Genomic DNA, 22751 nt, shown 5'->3' with positions numbered 1-22751 from the left:
AAGTTTCAAGTTGATTGGATTTCAACTTCATCAAAAACTACCTCGACCATAAACTTTAACCTGAAGCAGGACGGACTGACAGACCAGAAAACATAATGCCCATAAATGGGGCATGAAAATAGTAAGACTTGTTACATACCTGCCAACTTTTGAAAGTTCCCATAGGGGTTTTTAGGGCGCGACAACAATTTTAAAGGTTACAATTTTCAGCGAAGTATTTTGCACCAACTGGAGTCTAGAAAAAGTGTCATATTTGTATGATGAGCTTATATGCTGTTTGCATGATTCTAGTTATTAAATCAGTAGAAAAGATGAACATGTAGCTAGCAGACCAGGGTTTATTTTCTTGTGTAAGAATATATGATGCTTGTTGAAATTTCCAATTTTGAATTATGCACAAAGATGGACCTTTTACAGGTTGGGAACAACACTTCAAATGAGGGGTAACCCTCATTGGAAGAACATAACAACCCACTGTAAAAAATTAGCACCTTTATATTCATATTATTTGATGAAACTTTCCCCAAAAACTATGCATTTATCAAGTATTAAATGGTCAAAACATGTCAAAAGAATTTTATGATGTTTCTAAACTTATATCTTCTTTATTAATTTGACCCCTCTTTTAGAAAAGTTGTTCCAAATATAATGAATTGTCCCACTTTTGAGTTAAAAATCTTTAAAATTTTCTTTCTTTTTTTTTCAACAGTAAAATGACCCCTTGTTTTAGGGACAGTCCTTCATTTAAGGGACACCACTCATAATGTGTGTGTGTGTGTGTGTGGGGGGGGGGGGGGGGGGGGGGGTCCCAACCTGTTTGTTGGTCTTTGTGAAAAAAGAATAGTACATTATGCTTTAAATGATTTAATTGAATACAAAAATAACGTATTATGTCAATAAATTAGTGAAAAAACTACTATCCAGTATTATCTTTATGGTAGTACTGCATCATTGCATTTTGTCAATCAGCCATGCTTTTATTATAAAACGTCCTTGATAAGAGTGAAGAGAATGAACACAGGGCGAACATACTATATGGTCGAAAGAACTCAGGACGAACAGACCAAGCGCGAACATGTAAACAGGGCGAGGCCGACCCGATACCAAATTCATGCATGCGTACTCAAAATATCTACATTAAAAACATCTGGTTACAAGTAAACAAACAACGTTCATGTAGATGAGATAAAATCTAATAATTTACATAAATAAAAGGGTACATATTTACGATAGTGATTGTTTTTCAATCCTAATTTACAAATTAAATGATTCAGATGCTTAATCATGTGTAAAAATCTGTGTCAAGAATTGGAAGTTGTTATGAAATTGTAATGCACAGAAACGGATGCCGCATACAGAGGTTCAATGATTTTAGTGTCGACACCATAGGTCTTCAGAAGACTTGAAGTCTTCTTCCACCAAAAATCTAAGTACATGTTTAGATTCAGCATATCAAAGAACCCCAAGAATTCAATTTTTGTTAAAATCAAACTAAGTTTAATTTTGGACCTTAATGTAGACCAATTTGAAATCGGGACCAAAAATTAAGAATCTACATAGATATAGGAAGATGTGGTGTGAGTGCCAATAATACGCAGTTAGATTCGGCATATCAAAGAATCCCAATTATTCAATTTTTGATGAAATCAAACAAAGTTTAATTTTAGACCCTTTGGGCCCCTAATTCCTAAACTGTTGGGACCAAAACTCCCAAAATCAATTCCAACCTTCCTTTTATGGTCATAAACCTTGTGTTTAAATTTCATAGATTTCTATTTACTTATACTAAAGTTATGGTGCGAAAACCAAGAAAAATGCTTATTTGGGCCCTTTTTTGGCCCCTAATTCCTAAACTATTGGGACCAAAACTCCCAAAATCAATCCCAACCTTCCTTTTCTGGTCATAAACCTTGTGTTTAAATTTCATAGATTTCTATTTACTTATACTAAAGTTATGGTGCGAAAACCTAGAAAAATGCTTATTTGGGCCCTTTTTTTGGCCCTAATTCCTAAACTGTTGGGACCAAAACTCCCAAAATCAATCCTAACCTTCCTTTTGTGGTCATAAACCTTGTGTTTAAATTTCATAGATTTCTATTTACTTAAACTAAAGTTATAGTGTGAAAACCAATGTGTCTTCGGACGATGACGACAACGACAACGACGACGCCAACGTCATACCAATATACGACCGCAAAATTTTTTGACATCGTATAAAAAAACAAATCATCACATATTTCTTCACATGTTTTTATTTTTGTCATTATCAGGTCTTCAATATTTATTGGCCAAGAAATTTGAAAGTGATTGATGTATGAAGACTTGAGTACATGCGGAGCTTCTTGTTAAAAAAAAGACCTTAAAGAAAAGGCAAACCAAACTAAAGTCAACTTTCCTTGATAGATTTGGAACTTTTCTTTTTTTAAATACTTTTAAAATTTGTGAACAAAAATATTAGAAATGATTGTTTTAAATCATGTCAGTATGGAAAACAATTACTACAGAGATAATAAAACCTTTGGAAACTGGCAGTCACCAGCTGAGGTATTGAAAAATAAAAAATGAAAATAAAACTCATAATTTTACAATAACTTCAGGTTTTAGAATTGACTTTTTTCAAGCTTGGTTGGTCTTACTTAACACAGTACCATAATATTTTATTGCAGAGTAGGTCACCTGTGTAAATAATATAAATTTCAGTCAAAAGTCTATTAACCATTATACTCATATATATGCATTTTTAAATTGTTTACAAACCATAATAAAACTGGTTTAAATGTTCTCTGTTCTGTACTAGAGTCTGTAATTGAGCTGTAAGATTGTGCTCTCTTAGACCTTCCTTCACCCATACATGACCTTTATCAATTCCCTGTGTGGTGTGGGCTAATCTAATGATTTTATCAATAGACGGAGACTGGATAGGATTCAGCCTCTTAAGTCCATGTACAAAAGGCCAAAAATCCACCTGACTTCCAAACTTTCCCTAAAATATTGTTTAACAAGTAACTTATACAATGTGGCTAAACTGGTTATAAATTAACTTTATAATTGATAGAACAATTCATAAAATGTTTTTCATGAAAGTAAAAAGGATTGTTAAATTTTGCTTTAATCATAGAATCACAAACAAAACAGAAAGAAATTATCTGAACCAACACAGTCATTCATACTGTTTTCCTTTTTTTTTTTATTGTAAGAGCCTAACACAATATTAGTTGATGTTAGTGGATTGTGTACTAAACCCCCATATAAAAACTAATAGGAAGTTGGGAACAGTGACAGAAATATTAAAGTACATGGAATTAAAATAGTTGCAGGAAAAAAAACTAACATAACCCATCTATGAGGGGGGGGGGATAGTAGTGGTCCTGATCCCGAAATCCCGGGGTCAAAAACACGAAATCCCGAGGTCCCGAATTTAAATAAGTTTAATCCCGACATCCAGTAATCTGAAAAAAAGAATTCCCACATCCTGAAGGGTCAATCCCGAAAGGGTCAATCCCGAAATCCCGAGCTTAAAAACACCTGATCCCAGAGTCCCGATAAAGGTCCTATCCCCCCTCATCTATCCTAGGGGCCCAACATGCCACAATATGAGAGATTAACAGAAGCACAGTCTGCACTATGGAAATTTTCATCTAAAATTTAAGACCAAAACCAAAATAGGTACAGTAGACTGGGTCTGAGAGTGATATCATTGAAATCAGTATTCATAAAAAAAAAAAAAAAGATTTGGACTACAGACCTACTAATATTTTTGAGATTTTTTCAAATAAAATAGATACATACACATATACATGAAATAGTTGTTCAATTCTGTCATTTGGTCTCTGATAGAGAGGTGTCTTATTGGCAATCATACCAAATCTTCTTATTTCTATATGCAGAGGTTGGGCCTGTAGATAAAGTATGAGACAGTTAGACACCACATAGACCTAGCAATAGCCACATTAGGACAAGTAGACAAAATACCTGTGTACTTCTCAATCCATGGTAGAGAATTTTTTCTACTTCTTTTGTTACACGATTTAATCCACCATAAGTACTCCAAACATCTGTACTGTGAGTGGCCAATAAACCTTCCACTACAGATTTTAAGCTGTTTATTAAGTAATGATGATCTAATCTGAAATAATCAATCATATTTATTGATTAGTAAGATGTTCTCTGGTCATGTCAACTGTACTTTTTAATAATTTTGTCACCTCTGGCCGAGTGGATTTAAAAGCGCAAAAAAAATTGCCCTCTAGTTCTTCTTTGTCATACTCTGACTAGGTTTATTGTAGGGTTAATACTTCTACTGAGAGTATACTAGTGCACTTGTATCTTGAAAAACAGTCAGGGTTAATCTTTCATGTTATTTTTTTTCTGTTGGCTATATAAGACCATGGCATGAAGTATACATGTATCTGTCACACTGCTAGAGAAGTGATATCTGTTGCAAGCATATTCTGTAAGATCAGTTGAAAATGGTTGGACTTTGGGAGATGGGACTATGCATACATGTATCAAGTATTCATATTAAGAACTTATGTCTATTGCAATTCTTTAAATCATTTATAGGTTAAGTATCAATAAATGAGTGGTTTAACATCCTTCACAGTACATTAATGCATTAGATGATGTATACTTACATGACTTTATTAGTCTCTTATGATGTCATAAGGTATATCCTTTTACAATGTTTTAAGGTATTGTAAATTCAGAAATTATTGCATGCATTTTTTTAGCGTATTTTGTAGAATGCATGGACTATGGACTAAAATGCGAGATTAATTATTACGATTTCATGAAAATCTGCATACAATTATGTGTATCAGATATACAGACTTAAGAATGCATGTTTATATTATTGCAACACTGATTCTGACAGTCGCATTATTCCCATTAATGAGGAGGGCAGGACCTTTTTGGGACATCAGGATCAGGTGCTTTTAAGCTCTGGATTTCGTGATTGATCCTTTTTGGGATCTGGGAATTCTTTTTTTGAATTTCTTGATGTTGGAATTTGAATTTCTTTAAATTTGAGACCTCAGGATGTCATGTTTTAAGCCAATGGTGTACAAGGGCAGTAAGTAAGTAAGTATGCCCAGGATTTCTGGATCAGGACCCCTCCTACACCCCTCATTAATAAAAACCTTGCAACAATTTCTGAATTAGCAGTATACAAATCATGGTAAAAATCAAAGAGCAGATTGCTCTGAGGGATACGATTGCCATTGTTTTCATTGACACATGTATACATGTAGCTGGATAATATTATTTTCAAAACTAATTCAACTGCACATATAAAATGTAATTTACATAATCTGAATAGTTACAAAATAGCCAAAGCCCGATTAAAAGTGTGTGACAATGTACTTAGGCCTATTGTGTTTTATTTTTGTACTATCAATTCCAAGTTTACTTTCCACAGCAGTCACTGAGACTCAGAGTGAGAGAAGTATTTCACTTCGTATCTTATCACCAATTTTCCTACGTTAATTCTAAGAGGAACCCCATTCCTATCTCTTTAAATATTTAATTTCCTTTGGGTAAATATGGAAGACTCCATTTTGCCTGAAGGGTTGTTGAAAATAAACCTTAACGATGTGGACTAATTTATTTTAATTTAAATGATGCATATGATTAAAAATTATGCAACAACAATAACCCTCAAAAGCAGGCATACATAGAAAGGATCCCATGAGTTATAAATTAATCAATCGAGTGGGGAATCCAGAGCAACCATTTAACCTAGTATCCCTTAAAATAAAGAAAACTATACGCATGCGCATAATTACCTAAACAATCCCTGAAGTAAGAACGTATATTAAACCTAAATGGTTCTCTATTTTTTATGGAAGTACAATATCAAATATAAGTTTAATAACGGTGACATATGAGTAAAACTCCACTTCAGTTCTTATATGACAGAAATATATTTATTGGAATGCAGAGAACTCTCGCATTTTTATCACAACTGGGGAATTCCCTCTGACGTGTTTCTAAATTTATAAAAAACGCTAAATATAAATACTGCTTGATTCTGATTTTCCGTGTTGTTAAAAACACGCATATAAGGCAAGGGAAATTTCAAACATGAAGATTATGAAAAAATAACCCCCTCATATACAGCATTTAGTTGTCAAATCTTTATACCTTTATCTTCAATTCATCCATAAGAACTGAAGAACAAATTTACTATCAATATTGAATGTAGGTGTTTTATCTTGAACTGGACATTAGCAAGCGATCTGATATGGAAGAAAAAAATCACATTCATACTCTGGGTACTGGTAAAATTGAGAGTGAATAATATTAAACCAGGAGCAGAGGGATCTAGATCTCATAGGACTTCATGCAGTCAGAGGGCGTATCGAAATGAAAACACGTTTCCATATATCTCTACATAATGACAACTTGTCAGATCATTGAGCAAAGTACACTTATGAGTTTAAGTTTTGTCTTTGAACTTTGAAATAAGAAAATCTTGCTATAAATACACAAAATACCTATGTTTTAAATGAGGATTTTCCTCATCCGCCATTCCTGTTTACATCACTAATTTACATTCGGACAACATATTTTTGTTCAACTGCAATGTAAAGTCATAAGAGTTCCAGAATGAAATTAAAGTTAAAACAGCGGGAAATACAAACTATAGATTTAAACTTAGTTTTACTTAAGCCATTATACAGAGGCGGATTTAGAGCCCCCCTTTTCCGAAACAATTGGTTATATAGGGAATCATTAATCTTTGCACCTTTTAGCTACATAACATTATGTATCATAAGTTGCGGACAAGGTTTTTGTAAAGATTCAAGGTCTGAAAAATACACAAAATCATCACATTTTGACAAGATCTCCTAAATGCAAGGTTTTTAGAGCCTATAATATAGATATTTGTTTTTCTTGGGTCTCAGGTTTTTGAAAAAATCTCTTTATGAACAGAATGTGTGGCTTTTTGATATGTTATGAACAGAGACATATAAATTAAGGCAACAGTAGTATACCGCTGTTCAAAACTCATAAATCTATGGACAAAAAACAAAATCGGGGTAACAAACTAAAACTGAGGGAAACGCATTAAATATTAGAGGAGAACAAGAACACAACATTAAAATGTAACACACATAGCAACGGACTAAGCATTCAAGGGCGGATCCAGAACCTTGATGTCTGGGGGGGCACCATGAAACCAAAATTTTAGATTTTTTAGAGATGTATATACGGTATATGCGAGTATGCGTGTTTTGTTTTTTGGTTGTTGTTTTTTAAAAGGGGGGAGGGTCAGATCATCGTTTCTATATCTCTATATTTCTAGATTTTTTTTATTGTTTTAACTATTTCACTTTATACTTTCTTTTCCTGCCAATTGATCTGTTAATATATTTGTCCTCAACATGCATCAAATATTTGCCACTGGACATTAAACAACATACAATCAATCAATATTTTCTTCATCACCTCTATATTTTTTTGGCCTTGCTTCCAGACTTACTTTTTTGTACATTTTTCTAATATCTGTAAAACACCTTCATATCCTTACAAATGGTGACCTTTTTTAGCCTCATACATGTACATGGCAATTGAAACAATAAAAATAAACAAATATAACTGTATGCTCGGGCATTTAAAGAAATGATTAAGTCCCAGATTCAGTTACAAAATAGATCTTAGGAAAATAATTTAGCATTTTATTAATGATTTTTTTATAAGAAAATGTCAATTCATCATGTTTTTCCTAGACCGGTGAAAAAAAGGGGGTTTGACAAATTGTCGATTTCCCTTGAAAAAAAGAGGGAAGTAAATAGGACATTCCATTCCATTTAAAAAACAAACGTGTATGGTATAAAAAAATAATTTAATGATTTGATTTGTTGCTGAATAAATTCACAAAAAGACCATTTTGAAGAGAGAAAAAACATAAATTCTAAATAAAATGGTAATGTGAGTACTGTATTTTGGAATGGAGATAAACTAAGAACCTAAATATAGATGTATACCAACATTATCGACATAAACATATAATTTGTACCTATTCTTTAAAAACACAGATCAGAAGTTTCACCTGGTAATCGATTTTAATCTGTATTGTATTATAAACCAATAAAGATTCGTACTATTCCAATCAACATGTAAATGTATTTTCCATAATTTAAGCTTGCAAAGAGAAATTAAAAACACACAAAGGTGTCAATATTTACACACCCATCGATAAGCTGTCATAAATCACGCATGTGGACGCTGGAATTAATTAACGGTCAGTATAAGAAGTCAAATCAAGCTGTGATTCATTTCCGCTCTAGATATTAAGAAGATTCAGTAGCAATAAAATCATGTGAAAAAAAGGATGTCTCTCACCAAAGAGAATAAAAATGTATCTAAAAGACCATCTATTGCTTTAAATCCAACATACATTTTAAATTAGGTTAATAACATCATCATTTCACATTTTATTGGTATTATTCAAATTTGACAAAATCTGTCAAATTAGTGGTTTTCAGTTATCTTCAGGCATTTGCAAACCAGTCATGTGTATTGAAATAAGCCACACTATTGTTAGAATCTCAAGTACATTCAGCTGCATAATGTAAATGTATTAGTAAAAAGATTGCAAGCCTTTTTTAATTGCTGTGGTGAGAAATGAATTCAAGTAAAATTTAATGCCCTACCTCTTAATTTTAGTGATACTTGTTACATTGTACTAAGTTAAATCTAAATACAGGTATACATACATATGGTGGAAGGACAGGATGTTCCAATTTATTGAAGTTGTAAAGTTACGCAGATGGAACTGTAAAGTACACACCTTTTTACTGCAACTCCTCTTGCATGTTTTTTTGTATGAATATGAAACTATATAGATACATTGAATTATTTTATATGCAGATGTTCATGAGTGGATATTCCATTTCTTATGTAACATTTTCATTGATTTTTTTTATGTCCACCAACCTGAATAGTACTAAGCTATGCCCAAGGTCTCCGTTTATGAATAGATTCTTTGCATAAATTACAAATACTGTGAATTATTTGGAAAACATCAACTTTTTTTTTTCATTTAATAAACTACAAGTTCTAAAGAACCAGTGTTGCTCACCTCAATGTGTGTGCATGATCTGCAAAGGGCAAAAACACAAAAAATATTTGTAAAAATAGTCATTAAAGAACTTAATCTCCAAAAAGGAGTCAACTGAAGATTTCGGCCATTAAACTTGTTTGTAGATTTGGTCTTGCTGACTATTTTTACTATTCAAATTGTCTGTCTTTTGAAGTTTTTAAGTTATTAGGCAGTACAGAAAAATCCCATTATAAAAGGGAAATAATTCTTATGATGACTCCACTGATGACGCAAGTCATGCTGACTTTTGCTATTCAAAATCTCTATCAACCATAGGTTTTTAAAAATAACAGGCAAAACTTTTGTTAAACTGGTAAAATTTGTCATTTATAAAGGGTCATCTGGCAGTTTTGATGTAAATATGCAGCAACTGACTTCAACATTGTGACTGTTTCTGTCCCTGTCAAGATTTTTTGTATGCATAGGAGTTTGCAACATTATAGACGAAACTTGCATTTTACCTGTAGGTATTCTTTAAACTAGATACCCCAATAAATATTGGGGCCCAGAAGACAACAGTTTTGTAAAATTAAAAGACAATGCTGGACACAAGTGATGAGATTAGCTCACTTGGGCCTGTGGGCCTGGTGAGCTTGAAAGCAAAGTTTTAAAATATAAATCTCTGGATTGTTAAGATAAAGTATTTACTGTTTCTAATCCAGAGTTTTCACTGAAATTGAAAATTGATCTAATTTTGTGTACCGTAATCATTTATAACAGTCCAACTTGTAACTGCTAACAATTATAGCTTCAATTTACGTTGCTATGCTCTGTATCACTTTATTAAAATGCTCATACATGTTTGGAAGGGCTGAAAATTGACAAATCCTACAATCATATTACCAGGAAAGGCTGTAACTTCGCACTTCAGTAATTTTGTTTAAACTAGATTTTTAAACTGCTTATTTCAAAAGCATCCTTGTATTGTTCATCGTAACTACACATTATATTACATGCATATAATTAATCAAATATGTATAAGAGTTTTATTTTCTTTATTTTATATATTCACAACAAAAACTTTATGTTCTGACATTTTAAAATATACAGTAAAATTAAGATAAAAATAAAAATAACTTGTTCATTATCACAGTCCATGGTAAACAATAATTACAAAAGTAAATTTGAAAATTTTCAAGTCTACTTCTTCTTCTTTCCTTTCTTTCCTTTTTTGCCCTTCTTTCCTTTCTTCTTTTTACTGTATGGTCCAAATCCTTTCCTAACCATGACTCCTCTCCACCAGGCTTGGATCTGTAAAACAGAGAAATAAAGAATGAAAAATTTTGATTTTTGTGAACTGTTTGTGCAATATAATATAATTCCTAATAGTCCATTTGCTAATTACCGATTTAATTCTGTTATTACACACTTTTTAAACAAATTTCTTCCCTTTGTCAATTGTACACCGGTTCCATACTGGACAAAATTTACTTTTGCAAATGCAAAGCATGATGAATTGAAAGTGATGTATCGGCGGTTTAACTAATTTCTGATGTCAAAAGTATTCAGCTTAACAACAAATTAATGTAATTAAGGGGGTTCGCGGGTCTAAATCATTTATATAGGATTTCTCTATATTTTTCTATAAATGAACTTTATCTTATAGCTAATAGAAAAATAAAATAAAAAAGTGGGGTCACCATACATTTGCGCTCACAGTCTGCCTTCGAAAGAAGCATACATTTTTGAAAAGGCGGTTTTTTTCTGTTGAAGTAATAGGAGAAATAAAGGTAATATCGAAATAAAAAAAAGAAATTTATTACAGAAATCGCTAAAATTTAACAATGATTTAGTTTAAGTACAGTTTATATGGAAATTATATTAAAAAAGATAGGTCACCGATGAGTTGAAAAAGATATTTCAATTTTAATGCCAAAAAATGGCATTTTTCCACCAAAGGGAGATAATTTGGAACTTTTTCAATGATGTATACATTTTGAAAGTCATCTGGGGCCAACACGAATTGATTGTTTTGAATGATTTTTGTACCATATGATAAAGTAACAACTACAAAAGGAAATAAGTAAAATTTGTAATGAAAAACAATTGCTTGATTTTTTTCTGAAATTTTTATACCCTCGAGCCTCCTTAAAAGATTTGAAAACCTTAAAGATTCCTCACATTATGCTCTTTCTGCTAGCTCTCCATTGTAAACAAATTATTGTCCTTCGTAAGGGAGACAACTAAGAAAGGGATCTCTAATAACAGGGTCAATTAATGGAATTGGCAAATAGCCTATTGACCTTATATATATGATGCAAAGATTATTCAAACTGTGTATTAATATAAGTTTGTTTTTTCACCAAATGTATGTTGGACACTAACTGGTAACAAAAAGTCCAACTTGATGAGAACTTTTAAAGACTGCAGAAGCTAGGAACAACACTATCTAATTGGTATCTCAATATCTATCTGGTTCAAATTAAGTTGTTTTTTTTTGTGGTTTATATAAATTTACAAAGTCCTACCTTTTTTGTGCTTATTGGTACAAAATATTTCCAGAAATATAAAAAAAAATATGATAATACAAGATACACTTCCATTTGAGGTGGACAAATATTTATTTTGCTTTCAACATGATATCCCAGAACTCCCAAGAAACATCACATCCGGTGAATATAAAAAAAATCAAACTCAGTCAAATTTAATAGACCTGAATTTCCAGAACTTTTGATTTACATTATCCGGAAATTCGGGTCTGTCAAATTTTACCATTTTCAATATTTTAAACTCTTCAGAAGTGACGTATTTTGATAGTTCTGGGATATCATGTTGAAAGCAAAACAAATATGGCTTCAGCGTTATGACGTCATAGGAAGGTGTCCCAGAAAAAAAAATAAAATAGCCTTGCCAGACGTCATAATTATTTGGACTATGCATTGAAACAACACTACTGACTTATTTTCAACAAAATTTGATTACAGTTTAAATGTAAAATCAATGTTCAACAAAAATTTGCAAAACAACAGTTGAAGAAGCTTTTAAGCTCTCCTAAAAATAAACTAAATAACATGTATTTCATATATTGAGAATAATCGTGTTAAACAAGAAAATTTCATGTTCAACACAATAACTGACAAAACAATGTTAAACTGTAATGATATTTTATTAATGAATACCTAAATTTATGATAAAAAGTATTAAATTGTCTCCCTTTTTTAACACAAACTGATAGTGTTTTTTTTTAAATCATCTCACTTTGAAAAATAACTCAACACTTTAATTCCCAAACATGCCCAATATTTCAGATTTCACATTCACAATATTTTAGAATTTGTTTAATTTAGTTCACAGATTTTCAAGAAAGAGTGATACCTTGAGACATTTTCCTAAACAATCTTTTTCTTTTGAATATACCAAAAATAATAACATTTTTCAACAAGTGATTCTTTGGATTAATTTTTAATGGGATATTAAATGTTGGTGAAAAGAGTGGCTCACACATAGAGCCTTTAAATTAATGCTTATTTTCAATAAGCTTTAACAGTTTTGAGAATTAAAAAAAATAAACACAAAATTGTGGAATGAAAGTGCAATATCAAGAAAAATTTATAAATCCACAGCGTTTTTTACTTATGACAGATTTTACTATATAAATAAGGAGTACACTATATAAATACTCAGACTTTAGAACAATCTAGAATTAAAGCAAAATGAAAAATTAAACCAAAAAGGTTTAAATCCTTGAAAACTTCAACTTGTGACAATAGGCTACAGTATATAAATTAAAACAGGTTTTAATTGGTTTTATATTAATCAAAAGTTACCCTAGTTCCAACGTAGGACCATTCAAAGAAATAATCTAAATAACCACTATCTAGCCAATCTCTCTTGCCTGGTAAACTCAACCAACGGAAATCAAAAAGAGCGAGAGTAGCAATGAAATTATCTCCCTTTCTTTGTAATGACTACTTACTCTGATACTAGCTTTGAGTTCAATGCCCTCTTGATCTGCTTTCCTCCTTGCCTTCTCCTTCTCAATTCTGTCTTCAACAACAACTTGTTCATATTCTTTGTACTGGAATTAAAAGTATTAACATAAACAAGTGTTGTATCTTGTAATACATAAAGCATAATTTTTACAAAACATAAAAATACTATACTCTACCTAAAAAACTAAAATTTAAAATATACAGATATACATCAGCCTTACAATCTTTTCATGCAGAAAATAAAATTGACCTTTTGCTTAAAGTATCTGTAAAACAAACCTTACAACGAAAACTAAAAGTCCATTACTGATCCATTAAATGAGGAAAAAGTCAATTAATACCTGGCTGATGGACATTGCATTGATTTAATATACAAAATATTGTTATTTCGTTTTTTCTAAATAAGAAAAATTAAAAACACACAATACAGGAAACATGAAATTTAGGTCAAGGACAATGGCAGTGTTCTTCCCAGGACCTTAATGCACTGTGGTACCCTGGTGCAATCATGGATGTTTTATAATAAAATGTTTAGAGGCAGACCAAAACAATCAGAAGATAAGTCGTCTGTATACAAGATATGATGTATTCATGGTTTCTTCCTAAAGAGTTATACAAATTAATTTATGTGTTTAAGCTGTCACTGCCAGATTAGAATCCTTTTGTCTTGAAAGGCATCAAGGTTAGACAAAAATAAAAAATCACTCAGATTGAACTTATAAAATCAGACATTCTAAACCCTCTATGAAACAAATATTTACCAGTTTTGTTAGTTCCTGGAGTCTTGTAAAATCTTTCTGATTTGCAGCTTTTATTACTGTTAATTCATGTTGTTTGGCATCTACATCTTTTTCCATCTTTTCTTGCCAAAATTTCTCTTTTTTCTCAAGTTCCTGAAAAATAAGAAAAGCAATGATGTTTTATTCATAGTTCACATTCTGTATCAAATGATCTGTAGCTATCATGATTATCATTAATTATTCTCTTATTTATAAACAAAAAAGAATTGTATATTTATGTCAATTGAATGGTGCATGAATATATTTGTTGGTTAACGCAAAAAATATGTACTCAATGAAATTTGCTATCTAATAAAAAACAAATGTTTTTGTGTATTATTTCATTTAACTATAATGTGCAGTGAAAATAATGTTTGTTAACGTCTGCGTTTCTTGCACCACCATCTTGTTTACAAAGGTTACGAAAAGAAGTTCGGTCAACATCATCTATCGAAAAAATAACCTACGTCAAGATCAACTAACGGAAGTCCTCACGACCAATCATTTCAACGTATTCCCTAATATGCAAATCATATAAGAATTATACATGTATAGGGAATAACTGAAGCATAAAAAGTTCTGGATCCGCCACTGTTTATGAAAGATTTATAATTATCATAATACTATACATATTATTCATGTTGAATAAATTGGCCCTGCAAATAATATGTCATTTATGCACCTAGCTTTAATAAAAGTAAATTTATAAGTGCATGGCACTTTAAAATTAGCAAATTATTTTAGTGTTTGAAATCTGTTTACATCATAAGACTCTAAATCATCTCCTTAAATTTACTATTTTAACCATAATTTAGTAATTGCAGAAAATTCAACAGTTAAAAAGTTTGATAACTAACATCAAGTTTGAATCATTGCGGAATTTACTTACATCATGATGGGTTCTGAGGTACGATTCTATTTCACTATGTGATCGTTCTTCATCATCTACCTGTTGTCTTAATTTCTGTAAAAACAATTAATTCAGAAGATCATAACAAACTAATAATATATATATAAACTTTTGTCAGTCTTGGTGACATGTTAAAGTTATTGATTTGTAGTTTTGGCTAAATGATTATTTTTTCTCCTCCTGATGAAAGATTTTAATGTATGTTGGTAAACTTTATATCCACATACATATATCTGAATACTATAAGAAAAATATTTGTATAAACAAAAATCAATATAAAATATCCTGTTTCCATTGTTTTTGTGTTAAGCTAAGACTGACTGTATTCTGATTTTGATTGTTCTTGTGTAGCTTAGACTGACTGTATTCTGATTTTGATTATTCTTGTGTAGCTTAGACTGATTGTATTCTGATTTTTAATTATTTGTGAGTAGCTTAGACTGACTGTATTCTGATTTTGATTATATTTGTGTAGCTAGACTGACAATTCTGCTTTTGATTATATTTGTGTAGCTTATGACTGACAGAGGCGGATTTAGGGGGCCCTTTTTGGGAAAAAATTTGGTTGCTTATATAGGAAATCATTGAAGCGTGACTGGAGCGGCCCCCTTCTTAGGTCAGTCAGTGGGCCCCCACTTATGAAAATTTCTGGATCCACCACTGACTGACTATATTCTGATTGTTTTTGTGTAGCTTAGACTGACTGTATTCTGCTTTGATTATTTTTGTGAAGCTTACGCTGAATGTTTCGTTTGGTGGATTTTTTTGTTTAGCTAAGACTGTTTCTCTTAATTATCTAGTGAATGTGTCTTTAAGATAAAGAACAGTAAATTAATAAAAGGACTGTTTAATTGTGATTTTTGGTGTGCATGTACTGATTTTGTACCATATATGGATACCTATTTTTTTTTAAATAGCAAACCTCAATTTCATCCTGTGCTTGTTTTTCTGAAATGGTACATCGTTTCTGAGTTTGGGCAATTGAAACTTCAGCACTTTTCTTTATGTATTTTCCTTCCATATTTGTGCGTGCTTTGGCCTCTTGAAGTTGATCTTTTATGTGGGCAATCATGCCTTTTCTATCTTGAAGATCTTGTTCTTTTTCTTTTTTAATATCCTGTAACTTCCTCTGTAGTTCTCTCACTCTTTTTCTTCCATTTTCCTCCCTAATCAAACAAAAGCGTGTTTTTTTATTATTAATTGCTGATTATCCAATGCCAAAGATAGGATAAAGTGCAAATTTTATTCTGATTGCTTCAATGAAGACTTTACAGCACACATCGTCTTTATGAAAATGTTTATGATTCCCTTGTAATTCTTATGAGTGAGACTTTGCTTCTCAAACAAGTATGTACAGCAAATAGTGCATCTTAAATTCCATATATACATTTGACTAAAAATCTACTGTCATTCTCAAATTTGCTACCTTTCATTTAACTAAATTGCAAAAGAAAATTACACATTAAAATGTTTATGAATTTTTAAAATGCCATGTACAGTAAGCATTTCAGATTTGTTTATATAAAATTATATTCTGTTTTAATCATGGGCATATTGTAACCCTATCTAATATGGAAAAATGTATACAGAAATGGTTGATTTCTGATTCCTAACCTACCAGAATGTATATTATAAGGATGACAGCTGAAAATTCTAACAACCTGCTATCTTTTTTAGAGTTTATATTTTCTGCAAAGTATTTGGATTGACTACTAGTGACCAAGGAACACTTACTTGATAAGCTGAGATTAACAGAATTAATAGTTTATATTTTCAAGTTTATTACTTACTTTTGGATAGTTTCTTGTAGCTTAGCTTTCTTAAATTTCTCTCTTTCAACTGATTCAATCAAGCATTGGAAACTACAGTTCTGTATCAGTTCTGACAAGGTATCACCCATAACATCTTCACAGAAAGTTCTGAAATAGAAAAATTAATTGAAATTATTCATTGATTCAATGTACATTGAACCACTTTCTACTAAATTTCCTTCTATACATTAATAGTCACAGATGATTAATATTACATCTGAAAAAAAAAGAAAAAGTCAAGGAGTTTTTTTCTTTCTCATAAATATTAACATTCTGACAAAATATTGTCCAAGACAGCAAAATCAACAAAAAATCTATTAAAATGAGTGCATTAATTTTCAATTACTTTGGACAAAAACATAATTTTATATTGATTTTTAGCATCAATTAGCTTCCAATATTCCATATTAAAATATAATTTTAAAACTCATGCTTATCATTTAACTGACAGTCAGACATCCTGACCACCAACACTGTGAGACAGAATATAACATCACATCAATTCTGTCACAAACATAATATTACTGACGTTCAACTTTATAGTACTCAATAAAAGGGTATTTTAACATGAAAGCTTGTATTATATATAATGTCATTTAAACTAACCTATCTGCCTGTATCTTTGAAATGTTATCTCCTGTCAAAGGATTTTGTCTCAGACTGCGACCAAATACATGTGTACTATTTTTCAAATCATGTCCACTCTCTACCACTTCCTTCTCAATTTCTGTCAGTTTCATTTCATTTTTGGTATTCTGTCTCATTTCTAGTCTTTTAGCTAAAATTGTCTGGTATCTTTGTTCTAAATCTTTCTGTCCAGCAACCAGCTGATTAAGTTCACTTTGTACCATCTAAAATGATCATTTCATTCATTATCTTTAAATCATTTCATTTTATTTCATTTTATTTACGTAGCATATGATTGTACAGCCAAGTAAGCTAATTAAATGCATCTGTTCATGTTACTTTATAACTGAAAACTTGGCAGTGATCTATTACATTAATGAAAATTGGTGAGGTTGGAAACAACTGTCAGTGCTGTTTTCACTGCAAGGAAATGGTTTGCCTGGTCTTTATAAAACAATTTCCGTTTTAGACTAATAAGACTATGGTTGAAATATATTCAATATTTATCTTATCCTTAACCCTGAAATTATGAGCTGCCTATTATCAGATCTATCTTTTGATTTTACCATTCAGATTTGATAATGATACCTCTGAAATGAAAGTCCAAATAGACAGTCACACTCATAAGTAAGAAAGTTTTTCAGTCCAATACAAAGGTAATAAGATGAAAAAATTGTGAAAAAAAGATTTTTAGTATTTTCCCAAATTTAGCAGGCAAAGAAGAATTAAGTGGACCACTGCTTATCCATTCCAGTGATACATGTATATGATCTATTTAACATGAACCCATATCTGCAAGACATTGTATAAGGGTGACCATCAGATGAATTAATGGTTACATAGTACATTAAGGTAAATTGAAAATTGTTACTAGCAAACAAATTCAAGCTTATAATCAGTACCAAATATAGCTATAGGTGCAAATACACCAAAAAAAATAACCAAAATATTTGTAGCTACAACATGTTAATATTCTGATAAATAAATAACGTTTTGTGCTTTCATCTTAAAATATTTTCACATCAAATTATATTCAATACAAACCTCTACAGCATCAACACGACTGTCAAATGATGTTGGCATTATTCTTCCCAGAACACAAAGCTGGTCAACACAATCCTCAAGAATTGTTGCTGCCCTAATGGCATCAGGGCCTTGCAACATGATAGAATCTGAAAGGAAAAAGTAAATGAATTTATTGTAACTTTTATTAAAATATATATATGATTTGAATTTATTTTTTTAAGTAGCAACATATGTCATTTGATTATATGTTTATTCATGAAAATATATTATATATTTACAAAGATATATACTAACAGTAACTGACTTAAATAATTGAAAAAATACTGAAAACAAAACATTTAATGGTGAGAATAAACGGAGTGTGCAAAGGTTTTGGATGCAAACATGAATGGAAGCAAATGTGACATTGGGAGAACGAACTACGTCCACTTGTATTTTTGGCCATCTGATGAGTTAAGCCTTTTTCAACTGATTTTTATAGTTTGTTCTTATGTTGTACTGTTATACCACTGTCCCAGGTTAGGGGATGGTTGGGATACCGCTAGCATGCTTAACCCCACCACATTATTTAGGTATGTGCCTGTCCCAAGTCAGGAGCCTGTAATTCAGAGGTTGTCGTTTGTTTATGTGTTACATATTTGTTTTTCGTTCATATTTTTATACAAATAAGGCCATTAGTTTTCTCGTTTGAATTGTCATATCGGGGCCTTTAATAACTGACTATGAGGTATGGGCTTTGCTCATTGTTGAAGGCCATACGGTGACGTATAGTTGTTAATGTCTGTGTCATTTTGGTCTCTTGTGGACAGTTGTCTCATTGGCAATCATACCACATCTTCTTTTTTATAAGATTCGTAATGAGTCCTCATGTTTACCTGTGCAATTTAGTCTATATAGTTTACAACAGTTATACCATGGGTCTTCAAATACTTAATTAAATAGTGATACACAATTTAAAAGTTATTACTTTGTGTTAATGACATCTTTGACTTTGTCTTTTTTCTTCACTCCACAAGCGTGGACAGCAAAAGTAAGTGTCTCTTTCTCAACAATTCCTAAAAAATAAATATTACAATCAAATCAATTCAATTCAAATAAGTTTAATGTGAAATAATATATACATGTATATATAGCAAAAACTTTTAAATGAAAATTACTACACACTGTACACTGATCAATACAAAAACTATAATATACATTAAAAAAAGTAGGAACAATTTATTAAGTCCCTGTGACTAATAATGAACAGAATTTGTTAGAATGAATTGACCAAATCTGGGACAAAAAGGTTCAGAATGAATTGAACTTCAAATGAATTGAATAACAGTCAACAATAAAACATAAGCTCTGAGCAAGCATTTAACCAACATTTATAAAGTGATAATCAATAAAAGACATGCATATATATTACATGTATGTACAAAATGTAGGTGAACAGTGCGTTCAGACATATTAGGACAACACAAAACACACAATGGTTTACACATACACAATTGCCAAATAAAAGAAGTAGTTTAGCATACATTGTATAGAATTAAATTACGCAAGCATATAAAATAGCAAATAAAATTAAGAATGGAAATGGGGAATGTGTCAAAGAGACAACAACCTAACCATAGAGTAGACAACAGCTGAAGGCCTCCAATAGGTTTTCAATGCAGCGAGAAACTCCTACACTTGAAAAACTATTAGCGCTTAAACTCTAGCATCAGAATAAATCTATAATGGGTGAATTGTTTCTAAAAGTAAATGTGGTAGATACTTAGTCACCCTTAAGCGATTGAGCTTAGGAAGTTCAAGTACTTATATAGCTCAGTTAGTTAACTTGCAGCTTATAACACAGAGTTCTCAGGTATGAGACAAACTTGAAAGCAATTTTGTTATGAAACTGTTAAATTCATGCTCTCCTGTTACAAATCAAAAATTGCAAACAAAGTAAATATGGTTGTTTTTTTTTTTAAATCTGCTGCTCTGTATACATGTATGTATGAATGGAAGTATGGTCATTTGACTGAGTTAACATAACAACATAGAAAGATACACTACAAAATATCAATTGGAATAGCTTAACTCAGTCAAAAAAGTAGTAACACAAATAGTCAAATTTTCACACAATGAACAAATAAATTTGATCTTCTTCTTTATAATTTTAATTAAACAGAATACAGAATTATAATTCAGCACTCTGTCTGTATCTGTAGTGGTATGTGTAGAATCCTGTTTAGGCTTTTATAGACAGTGGAGAAGAGGGCCATTGTTCTTGTAGAGTGGTCTTAAATGCCTCTACAGAAGTCAGAACCTGCATGCACAACTTTATCTGGCAGTTGGTTCCCAGAGGCAGATTTAGAAGGGCGCCCCCCCCCCCCTTTTTGGGAAAACATTTGGTTGCTTATATAGGGAATCACTGAAGCATGACTGGAGCAGGCCCCCTCTTAGGCAGTCAGTGGGCCCCACTTATGAAAGTTTCTGGATCCGCCACTGGTTCCAGTGAATAGTTGTTTCCACTCCATCAACATACAGAAAAAAATTACAGAAATTACCATAATTGCCATATTGCCTAAACCACTCAGGCACTCTGCACAGAATGTAGGACAGAAAGTCACAGGACAAAAAGTCACAATTCATTTTTTCTGATTATTTTCTTTGAATAAAAAATGCTTATTTTTACAAAAACATTTTTGTATTATTCTTGAAGTAATAATTTGTATATTACAAACTTTGTAAGCAAAATTTATCAAAAAAATATCAAAGATGATCAAATAATTGTTAAGAAAACAAAATGTCAAAGTAGATTAAGCACTTAATGGCTTCATGGTGCCAAGAAATATATCCTTTGCATGATTAGAATTAAATAAATCTTCATTTTTCAAGTATTAAAAAAAAAAATGAAAAATTTCCTGAACTTTAATATGAATATATGAATAAAAAAGTGAACATTTCAAGATATTCTCTTCTACATTCATAAATTTGTCAACAAATTATTTGTGACTTTATGTCCTGTGACTTTCTGTCCGTTTAGCTCTGCACAGCACGATATCGTGTTAAGCTTCTGGTAGTCCTCGTACTAATAGTAATAATAAATTTGATGCAATTATTCAGCTCAGCTTTGGGCGCTGTGATTAGCAATAAAAACTATTCTATTCTAATGACATTTAAGTGGTTGACATATATCTTGAAGACATTTTCCATGCAACTAATGAATATTTGTGTCCCTATTTTCATTAATAATACCATAAAATACCTGATTTTTTAATCAAACTGGCATAACATTCTGTTTACATGTTGCTAGGTGGCATGCGCTGAAACCGGAAGTCAAAGAGAAATTCCACTTCCGTTTCCTTTTTCAATTTTCAGCAGGTCTGCATGATGAAAATATATGTTTACGATGTCAAAATAATGCTTTACTTAAATAATAATTTAGATTTATTAAAGTCAACTTAATTTTTATTTTAAACTTAAGTCATTGTTCATACTAGAATAAACGGATGGGGCCTCATACGACTGATAAACGTAGATTTAAGGTCTTTATAAGGATTATTTACTATAGATCTTCACGATATTTTCCCCAAAATCAAAATTAGTCTGACTACTCGACTGATATTCCCCTTAAGGTAAAAAGGAAGATCTAAGTATAGCACAAACTTATTCATGTTTTTACGACAGTATGCATTGTCATATATTCCAAGATTTATTTTGAAAAAAAAGATAAATATGTGCTCAAAATGTTGATTGGTGGAGAAAGTACATGTACCAACAACATGTATATCATCACAGGAGTTTGAAATCCTATCAATAAGGGGGTAAAAATATACCCCTTCCTCCCTTATTGATAGGATTTCAAACTCCTGTGATATCATGTATATAAACAGCACTTATTAGTAATAAGTTATACTTGATGTGAATATAGTTTCTTTACAAATGGGGTTTAAAGATATAGTTTTAATTTTGTATTAACAATCACTAAAGAATTGTATTGAGATACATGTCTAGAGCACCTTAGCAGCAGAATCGTAGCTCTTATAGTCGCCATCAGCTGAAATTCGTAGCGGTTATCGGTAAAAATAATCTAAACTATATCAATCGCTTTTACTCAAGATATAGTTTTCACATTCCATTCATAAATCGCAAAAAGAAAAACCACTACTGACCTACCTTTTAGTTTTAAGTGATTGCACTGTGTAGGTACGGAAAGTGATTTTTTTTAAATCAACTGATCTTAGACAACTTAACCTCATTTTAAAGGCATTGTAAAGACATTTTCAAAACAGTTTCACTTTTATCAATACACATAAAAACAACAAAGAAATAGCAAATTTTCAAAATGGTAATTTTTTACTTTTCTGGAAAAACTGTTTCCTCTCTTTAAAAAATAATAAAATATATTTTTTTAATCATTTGGGTTATAGTTTTGTTTATATTGCTTCTTTTACATCTTGTTAGTCAATTTCAATCCTCCATATTAAGTTTTTTGGTCAAAATCAAGCATAAAGCATGAAAATTTCAACCACTCTCATGAAATTCTATTGTCCAAAGTCACATAACATGACGATACCTTTATAT

General features: G+C 31.2%; 2 protein-coding genes across 4 annotated transcripts in view; both read right to left on the bottom strand.

The window, feature by feature from the left end:
• Positions 1 to 6579, bottom strand: part of LOC143067426 (run domain Beclin-1-interacting and cysteine-rich domain-containing protein-like) — a 37678-nt gene extending 31099 nt beyond the window's left edge. For all 3 annotated transcript variants that reach the window (XM_076240685.1, XM_076240686.1, XM_076240687.1), the window contains exons 1-3: positions 6495 to 6579; positions 3973 to 4126; positions 2758 to 2983 (exon numbers count right to left, since the gene is read on the bottom strand). In XM_076240685.1, coding sequence (XP_076096800.1) covers positions 2758 to 2983; positions 3973 to 4126; positions 6495 to 6529 — 415 coding nt within the window. In that variant the 5' untranslated portion in view covers positions 6530 to 6579. The remainder of the gene's footprint in view (positions 1 to 2757; positions 2984 to 3972; positions 4127 to 6494) is intronic.
• A 3505-nt stretch (positions 6580 to 10084) lies between these two features.
• Positions 10085 to 21544, bottom strand: LOC143067425 (dynein regulatory complex protein 9-like). The gene is made up of 10 exons (XM_076240683.1): positions 21433 to 21544; positions 19159 to 19246; positions 18210 to 18337; positions 17145 to 17389; positions 16518 to 16646; positions 15650 to 15893; positions 14707 to 14781; positions 13800 to 13931; positions 13023 to 13124; positions 10085 to 10357 (listed from the first exon to the last, which is right to left on the bottom strand). Exons 2-10 carry the CDS (start codon positions 19172 to 19174, stop codon positions 10247 to 10249), a joined length of 1182 nt encoding a protein of 393 aa, XP_076096798.1. The 5' UTR covers positions 19175 to 19246; positions 21433 to 21544; the 3' UTR covers positions 10085 to 10246.
• Between the last annotated feature and the right edge of the window lie 1207 nt (positions 21545 to 22751).

This window comes from Mytilus galloprovincialis, chromosome 3 (assembly GCF_965363235.1).
Source record: "Mytilus galloprovincialis chromosome 3, xbMytGall1.hap1.1, whole genome shotgun sequence".
In the NCBI taxonomy this organism is placed as follows: Eukaryota; Metazoa; Mollusca; class Bivalvia; order Mytilida; family Mytilidae; genus Mytilus; species Mytilus galloprovincialis.
This window is presented reverse-complemented; position numbering and strand designations above follow the sequence as displayed.